This window comes from Prosopis cineraria, unplaced genomic scaffold (assembly GCF_029017545.1).
Source record: "Prosopis cineraria cultivar Desert tree isolate PC_DT_omini unplaced genomic scaffold, ASM2901754v1 PC10, whole genome shotgun sequence".
Classification (NCBI taxonomy): Eukaryota; Viridiplantae; Streptophyta; class Magnoliopsida; order Fabales; family Fabaceae; genus Prosopis; species Prosopis cineraria.
Window position 1 is genome coordinate 28,687,295 of NW_026555341.1, and position 8,881 is coordinate 28,696,175.

General features: G+C 35.3%; 2 protein-coding genes across 2 annotated transcripts; both read right to left on the reverse strand.

Annotated features, from left to right (window-relative positions):
- Positions 1-627: 627 nt before the first annotated feature.
- Positions 628-2,696, reverse strand: LOC129323211 (uncharacterized). Its single transcript, XM_054969819.1, has 4 exons — positions 2,334-2,696; positions 1,431-1,520; positions 1,216-1,312; positions 628-1,128 (listed from the first exon to the last, which is right to left on the reverse strand). The coding sequence occupies exons 1-4, from the start codon at positions 2,548-2,550 to the stop codon at positions 990-992; spliced, it is 543 nt and encodes a 180-aa protein (XP_054825794.1). The 5' UTR covers positions 2,551-2,696; the 3' UTR covers positions 628-989.
- A 2,462-nt stretch (positions 2,697-5,158) lies between these two features.
- Positions 5,159-7,562, reverse strand: LOC129284383 (uncharacterized). Its single transcript, XM_054919847.1, has 5 exons — positions 7,311-7,562; positions 6,937-7,069; positions 6,511-6,635; positions 6,240-6,386; positions 5,159-5,493 (listed from the first exon to the last, which is right to left on the reverse strand). The coding sequence occupies exons 1-5, from the start codon at positions 7,506-7,508 to the stop codon at positions 5,359-5,361; spliced, it is 738 nt and encodes a 245-aa protein (XP_054775822.1). The 5' UTR covers positions 7,509-7,562; the 3' UTR covers positions 5,159-5,358.
- Positions 7,563-8,881: the final 1,319 nt, after the last annotated feature.

Sequence of the window (8,881 nt, forward strand, 5' to 3'; positions counted from 1 at the left end):
TCTAATTGATTATTAAAAATGGTTGATAATTTTTAAATCCTACCTTTATTTAGGCAAAATAAAAATATAGCTTATCATTTGAAATATTCAACTTATATATGAGCGATGTGTTTTAATCGTTTTATGTCATGATTTAAACTTGAATTAAATAATGTAGAAGTCTCAATTATTTACACTATAATTTTATGCATACTTGCTCTGAATACTTTACTTTAAACTCAATTTCATTCATTTATTTTTTGTCTATTTAAAAAAAAAAACTAATGGAGATTCAAGTTATGTAATACGAGCCAAAATTGCCTTATATTTAAATGAATCATTTTCTCCAATTCAACCTACCATTTTTTTGCGAGTTGGGCTCAACCCGTGTTACCAACTCTAGAGATGTAACATAAATATTATACACTTTCTTTAAATATGATTTAGTCACCCAATTCTATTCTATGCTATGAAATTTCACATATATGTTGGAATAAAAAAAATGCAGCAGAAATTAATATATTTAATTTTCAATTGCAATGCATGTAGAGATCCCAATTTCAAAATGCACACTCCTCTCATTTCACTCTATGCTAAACGACAAAATATTGTCCATTTTCTGTAAATATAGGTCAATTGAAGCAGTGATTAATGTTACTAATCAGACCATCCAGAAGAAGATTAGATTGGACAAAGTTGGTATTCAATTCAACAATACATCAATGAACTATGAATGCAGATAAACGACTAATTTCATGTCTACATTCTAGAACATAACCAAAAGGACAGGACAGAAAACTGAACCTGCCAAAAAAACGACCTATACCAGGAAGAAGAAAGCCAGATACATCCATGAGCTCCTGCCTTCTCAGCAATTACACATAGGCCAAGTTTGAAACTCTAAAACAAGTATGAAAGATAGATGTGGGATTGTAGTTTCCTTTACATTCTAGTCTGAATAATGACAGTTCTAAAAGGCAAAGTTGTGTGCTACAAAATTTGCATCACTTTTACTTTTCCGCAGCTTTCTGCTTCAACATGGCTATGAATTTGTCCCTCTCATCAGGAGACATTCCTTCCGCTGAACAATCTCCTACTCCCCATTCTGCGCCACGTATGCAGTACTTGTCCTGAATCTCTTGCCGATTCCTTCGCATTACGCTAATGTTAGTTACTAGCATTTGATTTGTCTTTTGAAATCAGTACTTTTTCACAGAAATAGCAAAAGGAAATTACTTTTCTTTGTTCAACTTGGATTGCTCTAGCAGCTTCTTCAGCAAAGGAGAAGACTTGAATCTTTCATCAAACTCAGCATATTTCTTCTGGTTTTCCTCTGTAAGTAAAGATAATTGTAGGTCCCATTTTAATTTAATCAGATTAAGCTTCACAAAATCACACAGCATATGGCTCACAATGTCACACCATAACTATAACACAGCTTAGTATCAAACCGTTTAGACGATTCAGAAAGTCAATTTGAGGAAGCTGAGGACCAGGAATAGATTCTATTCCTGAGAATCCTGACATGAGCCCTGCATGAGCTGTCATAAGAGCAAACGTTTCAGCCATTAATGAGGTTGTGTTTATATAACACAGCAAGAAAATGAAATACGTTACATTGGAAAAATTCTTAAATAAACGTACAAGCAAGTTGGTAGAAAAAGTCAGAAAAAGTGGGCGTGGTATCTATTAAGCAAAAAATGGTAAAAAATTATTCGAAAAGATTTGTATATGTACAGAGAAAAGGATGTGGGAGGCACCAATGACATGGAATAGATAGTCTTAAGCTTTGTGAAGAGAGGCGTAAGAAGACCAAAAAGAATGCTAAGGAAAGTTATGGAACGAAATCTTTTGATTAACTATATATCTAAAGGCTTAGTCATTATGTCGTGTAATTTATGTAGCCGATCCTACTAAATGGGACAAGGCTTGTTATTGTAGCCATTCAAGCAAGAGAACTTATCGCAGAACCTTATGAGGTTGAATAGTTCATGATTCACACGGTCATAGACCCCATATTAGAGCCATATATTTTTCACATGAGACTCATGTTTTATACCTTGCAATTATACATCTCACACCACCCGGGAGAGGAAGTGAGAGAGGGTGAAAGACAATGAAAGGCTACGAGATATGAGCTGTTAAAACTTAAAAAGAATCATCACATTGGAGAGCCCAACGTTTATGCACGTCACATATTAGAATCACATCAAAATGAACAAACCCAATTGCAAAGCATGATTCCAAGGTGAATACAATTAAATACATATCTCATATGAGTGTACCTAACAATAATTGGGAAAACAAAAACAACAAATGCAGAGATACAGAAAGAAAGAAGGCGAGAAGTATACCAGGTGGGGTTGAGCAGAGAAGGATAGCAATTGAAGCAGCAAGAGGGAGAGACTTGTGAAGAATTCCGCGAGAAGACGAAGAAGGACAATCAATAGGTCTTGTTCTGCGCATTCTAAGAAGAAAATTTTGAGGAGGGAGGGAGGGTTTTGGAGAAATGGAGAAGTTAGTGGTGGATGATGAAATCTGAAAGAAACAAGATAACGAAGAGGAACCCATGATTGGCCTCTCCCCTACCTCCTCTCCTTCTTCTTCTTCGTTCCTTCCTCTGATTCTCTTTTACGAAGGGAATCAAAAACTCAGGAGGAGATAAGGGAGAGCATAGACAAACGGCTCGCACTTAGCCACTGAAATATGCCAACTAAAGTCAGTGACTGAGTAACTCGGTACGCGTCCATTAAAATTCAATATAATCATAAATTATTTCCAACATAAATACCCTTTTTAATTAATTATTATATGCGCGCGTGTAGTTTAAGGTGATTTAGCAATGAATAATGCATGCTCTCATCAGAATCATATCCATATAAGTTCCACATAAAACCTTCCAATCAATATACAATATTGATTTACTCTTCTCACACGAATATATTTGAGCTTAGCCAAAAACCATAGTATTGAAAACCGGACCGGACCGGCCGGGTCAACCCGAAAACCGGTGAACCGATCCCCTATCCGGTCTGAGTTTGCTCTTAACCCGGTGAGGGAGTAAACCGGTGTAACCCGGTCAACCCGGTATAACCTGGATAACCCGGTGGGTTGACTGGGTTAACCGGGTTAATATTTTTTCAGACTTTTATCTCAAAACGACGTCGTTTTTTATTTTTTTTTTCATTTTTAATTTTTCAGAGTTCTAAATTCAGAAAAAAGATAACAAAAAAAAGTGAAATTGAAGTAAAAAAATAAAAAATTAGAGATAGAGCATGCTAAGTACAAAAATATAGTATTTTATTATTGTTAGACTTTTGAGTGGTTGGATTTGATTGAATATTTTTATAATTAATGTTTTTTTATTTAAATTGTATTATTTTAATCATGACCGGTTTGCCACCGGTTCAACCCCCGGTTCAATTCCGATTGAACCACTAACTCGTGATCCAGTACCATGACCGATTTAATGACGGGTTCGGTTTTACGTGCGTTGCCAAAAACGATAGAAGTTGGATGATGTATGATTTTACGAATCGCTACAATTAAGCTGGCTCATTGACGTGTCCCATCCGGAGATAATTGAAAGTCATTCACAGTTAGTTTAGGACAACCAATAGTAGGGGCGGCATTCAAAATAACCATAGTCGTTTTCCTTTTTTTTTTTTTATCTTTTTTTTTTGTTTACACAAAAGGGTTAAAACTTAGATTATACTTCCTCCAATCTTGTTTGTGAAACAACTTCTAGAAATAATTTAGTACAAAAAATAAGATGTTTTATAATAATTAAACTATTTTTTTAATTTAACCTTTCTTGATTAGCTTTATGATATTTAATGTAGTTGTATTATGGTTTTAAAATCAAGAATGAAAATAAAAGTTCATATTATTTTTATATGATATCAAGAGAACAAGCTAACTTTTTTAAAAATACATAAATAATTAAAAATATCATACAATAAAAATTAGAGAGAATATTATTTATAGAGCCAATTCAAGTGGGCCAAGCTCAATTTAGGTTGACTTAAATATTAAACATATAATAAAGCTCATATAATTAAATCTAATCCTAACAACTCAAGCTTTTGGGCTAGCTTGAATTTTCAAACAAATTATTAAATATTATTATTATTATTATTATTATTATTATTATTATTTTCTTTTTATATAATTTCATTACTTATTTTTAAAAAAATTAATATTTTTAATTTTTATCTTATTTTAATTTATTTTATTACTAATAAATAAAGAATTCAATTATTTCAGCGAAACCCATATGGGATTGAGCTTATTCTAACAACCCAAATATGCTCAAAAATTTTTTTTTTAACAAAAACAAACCTTTTAAACTCCAAGCCCAACCTTGAAAATTTTCAGGTTTATACAAATAACAAGTTAAATTTAACCTGAATTATTACCTCTAATTATTTAACTATAAATAACATAATATATAAGAAGTTCTATACATTTCTATGCAACCAGTGCAAGAGCTCCCTAAAAAGGCTTCAACAGTACATGACATTAATAATTTTGCTTGATTCCAAGCTTAGTAAGCCAAGCAAACACACATCTTGCTTTCTCTATAAAGTGAGAAAATACAATCATCAATCTCTATAATTTTAGAGTTTTACTTTTACTCCCTATAATTTTTTTAATATTTTGTTTATTCCTCAAGTCTATCGTTTCAATGTTTTCAATTGTTCTCCTCCTATAAAGATTGAAAGAACTGAAAAAAAAGCTATGAAAATTAAAAACAAAATTCAAATAAAACTATAAAAATTAATAATTATATTTTCCTCTATATAAATGTGTCTCACATTAATCACCCAATTGCGTCAATTGTCATTTCATATAACCTTTACATACAACCTTTCTGATCCATCGCTACTCTCCTTAGTCCATACTTACCACCTCGGTAGAATCGCTTTCCACCGTAAGTTTGGCAAGGTGCACCGTCTTTAGCGCCCCCCACCCCCCCCCCCCCCCTTCCTTTTTTCCCTCAACGATGGTATATTTAACGAGCTGAAGTCATTTTTCGAACTCAAAGCAACATGCATGAAAAAACATATCTAGTTAGAGAGGGGGGGGGGGGGAAACCAAGCAAAACCACAATTATGATCACTCAAAGCAACATATGAAAAATTGCACACAAAAAAAAAAGAAAAAGAAAAAAGCAACATATGAAAAAAACCAAGCATGGGCACATGAGTATTTATTTTCCCTTTTGATAGTTGAGCATAAAAAAACTATTCATCTATTCGGAACCTCAAATAATTTTTCAACATTATGAACACTTGTGTTTCCAGGATCTATGTGTAAAACTCGTCCCCTGGGAAAACCAGACTTCAGTACTATCCCTCTTCATTTACAATTAGAGTTTTATTCCTCAAGCATGGTCTTTGCAGCATCTATCAGTATTGGTCTAAATTCATTGGGAGCTCGACCGAGCACCGTGTATCCTTCCTTGTCCTGAGCATCTACATCTGCTCCATGTCTTATCAGAAGAAGAGCAACCTGGAAAACAACCCCAAATCATATGATTAAACATTTAAACCCTTGAAATTGTGAGACTTCAACCAATCCACTCTATATATAGGCTCCTAGCTCAAGATGAATACACATTCCAATACCAGGAACCACGTCAAAGGACTGGAGTGACTGAGTTAGATGTATGAAAAATGATACATGTGACAATTTTCTTGAAGATTAAGAGAGGATTATGCATTGTTGATAATGATCAAATCTAATTGGCAGAATCTTCACAAGCATCTGAGGATCTGAAACCAAATTCTTGCTTGGAGAAGATTATGGTCAACAGGATTACCGGTCATACCAGTACATAAACTAATTGCAATGAGTTGTTGAAGCTTCTGATACAATCTTTTTATAACATGAATTAGTTCATCTAATGTACTCTACGCTAGTTCAGAGCTATATCCCATTAAAAGGAAGGGGAGGGGGAATCGGAAGAGGAATACGGAATACCTAAAACAAGTATTATTCTGAAAAACAAACTCCAGATAACTTCTACTACTTCCAGTACTCATGATTAAATTACGTCACAAGCATAACTCTTTGTTTTGGCAAATCACAGCATTCATTAGTGGAGTTTGACCACTAAATGAATGCTGTAAAAGGAAGGGAAGGGGGAATCGGAAGAGGAACACGGAATACCTAAAACAAGTATTATTCTGAAAAACAAATTCCAGATAACTTTTACTACTTCCAGTACTCATGATTAAATTACGTCAAGAGCATACCTCTTTGTTTTGGCAAATCACAGCATTCATTAGTGGAGTTTGACCAGCTCTATCAGCAGCATCAACCTCTGCACCTTCCTCAATTAAAAGTTCACACAGTTCAGAATTCCCGGTGCTCGCGGCCCGATGTAAGGGGGTGCTTCCAACCTGATCACAGTTAAGCCATGCAAATAGTCACTTATATGAGTAGTCCGGGACCATGTGCTTCTGGAGATGGAGGAGAAAAAATATTAAAAATCCACAAGTATATCAAGGATGTCATTCTCATAACCTTGTCCTTAACATTGATCTTTGCACCGTGGGAGATGAGAATTTCAGCAATCTTCAGCCAACCTTTGCTGGCAGCATAGTGAAGAGCAGTTCGGCCCCCATTATTTTGCAAATTAACATCAGCTCCTGTTGAAAAACAATTGAAATAATTTAAACATATTTTCTACTTTGTAAATGAAATATGTTGAGAAAAACCCAGGATAAGTCTTACACGGTTAATGAAACCGTCTAAGAGATATTTAGAAGATAGGAAATTTCGGTAATCAAGAAAATAATTATTCTAGTTAATATAACGAGTGATTTAAAATGAACCCACCAAATGTCTCTCTAACATAGCAAGAGCAGTGACATGAACCATTCCAAATTTGCCAATAATAAAATATGAAGCTTGACAGAAGGAATTTCAAACATTTATGAGAATACGGACCTTTATCCAACAATGTTTCTACTATTTCCAAATTCCCAATGCTAGCCGCAGAATGAATCGGAGCCCACCCTTCTTCATCGGCACTATTTATCACTTTTGCGGATCCCTCAGCAGATGCGAGGATTTTCACCATCTGATTTCATATCAAAACAAACCCAAAAAAGAAAAAAAGAAAAGCTAAGATTGCTGGAAATAATCACCAATAAAAACAAGGATCTAGGGCTGCTTCGAAGCCGACAGCCACAAGGACTCAATTTCTCAAAGGGAAACCAGACCCTTGCCAATATGGTTAAGTAACAGTAATTCCAATCAAATTTTCAAGGAAATAACGAAGAGAGGAATCGGATAATCGAGAAATACGAAGAAACAAAGACCTGAGAGTGACCGGAGGAAGCAGCGACGTGAAGAAGGGAACGTTCATCCTCATTTCGGAGAACGAGAGCATCGGAGAGATTCACCGGAGAGAGAGGTTGGAAGGTTGAGACGTCCCCGTTCTCGGCGGCTTTGAAAAGGTCTGATGCTTTGACTACTTGTTGCTGCTCTGGGTTCGGAGGATCCACTTCCATGTCCATTCGTCACTATCTGTTAGTTCTGGGTTTCAGACTCTCGAAGATTTAAGGCCTTGACGAAACCAGGATTCTCTTTCGGGGCAAAATCGAAATTCTACTTTTAAAACAATTTAAAAAGAAATTAAAAAAATATTTCAGTGCTTTTCTTTTAATAATATAAATTTAATTATGAATTGTTTTTTGAAAAACCACTTAATAGCTTATAGACAGTGTAAAATAAATGATGAATATAAGAATTGAAACATCCAATGCGTCTTGTTTAATTTTAAGCCAACGAACGTTAGTTGACCAGACAGGGCTACAAGTGGCTATGCATTTTTTGACTATCTTCTTCCATTTTTCTTCTTCATCATACATCTGTTTCGACCGTCAAACCTCCATCATCTTCTCTGACCACGTGCCATCAAACCTCCATCATCTTTACAAGAGGAGAATGTAGAATGCAAAATCCCACTACAGTCTGATCAAACCCACTATGATATGAAGGCTATAAAGTGAAAGAGACTACAAGCCTTAAATGGAGATGTCTTAAATCATCCAAGGCCTTGCCAGAGAACAGATGAACAGCAAAGATTTTGCGAAGCTAGCACATGGTGTTATCCACCTGCTCCAGCGTGCACTGCACATACCTGCCGTTATCCATTCCCAACTTGCTCCCATCTTTGCCGGCCAAGCTCACCGCCATCACCTCGTCAAACTTCACATCCAATCAAAACTCAGGCTCTTAATTTGTAAGAAGGGCAGAAGGGAGGGAAGGGAGTAAAATAAAAGGGAGAATGATAGATAAAATCAATTAATTTAAATTAAATTCTAAAGTACTAATCTTTAAGAATTTGTAAATTCGACTTTTAATTTTACAATTTTATTGTAATAAATTTATAATTTAAGTTTTAAATTTTACCCCATTAAGAAATTAATTAGGCTTCTAATTACGAGTAAATTGGGCCTAAATTATGCATGGAGTGTTAATTAAGGTCCAGAAATAGGTTTTGAGCTAGATTGGGCCAATAGATTTGGGCTTACGTGGGAATTGCCTACCTTGCTATTGTTTGCCTGCAAACGAGCCTAACAAAGGGCTCAACTGCTTGTGGATGTGAACGAGCCTACCTTGCAATTGTTTACCGGCGAACAAGCCTAACAAAGGGCTCGACAGCTCACAAATGTGACTAGAGGAGGTGGACTCGTTTTAAGTGAGGTTGGCCTCACATGGGCATGATTTTTGAAGGGGCGACTACGCGCGGATGAATGCTAATATAATGGTCCATGTTTTCGAGCATGGATTTTGTTATGCTAAGGCATGGATTCTTGGAGCCCTGGAGATGCTTCGAGCTTGGAGATCACTTGGGGTAAGTTTCTAGTCTCCCCCTCTCTCATTC

What these genes read in the sequence shown, in the direction of transcription:
- LOC129284383 (XM_054919847.1), bottom strand. Translation starts at nt 7,508, where the DNA reads ATGGACATGGAAGTGGATCCTCCGAACCCAGAGCAGCAACAAGTAGTC. An exon ending in AGAAACATTGTTGGATAAAG is followed by an intron (nt 6,636 to 6,936) that starts GTCCGTATTCTC and finishes GTTTTTCAACAG; the next exon opens with GAGCTGATGTTAATTTGCAA. An exon ending in TGATTTGCCAAAACAAAGAG is followed by an intron (nt 5,494 to 6,239) that starts GTATGCTCTTGA and finishes GTTGTTTTCCAG; the next exon opens with GTTGCTCTTCTTCTGATAAG.
- LOC129323211 (XM_054969819.1), bottom strand. Translation starts at nt 2,550, where the DNA reads ATGGGTTCCTCTTCGTTATCTTGTTTCTTTCAGATTTCATCATCCACC. An exon ending in TCTCTGCTCAACCCCACCTG is followed by an intron (nt 1,521 to 2,333) that starts GTATACTTCTCG and finishes CTCTTATGACAG; the next exon opens with CTCATGCAGGGCTCATGTCA. An exon ending in TCCAAGTTGAACAAAGAAAA is followed by an intron (nt 1,129 to 1,215) that starts GTAATTTCCTTT and finishes CGTAATGCGAAG; the next exon opens with GAATCGGCAAGAGATTCAGG.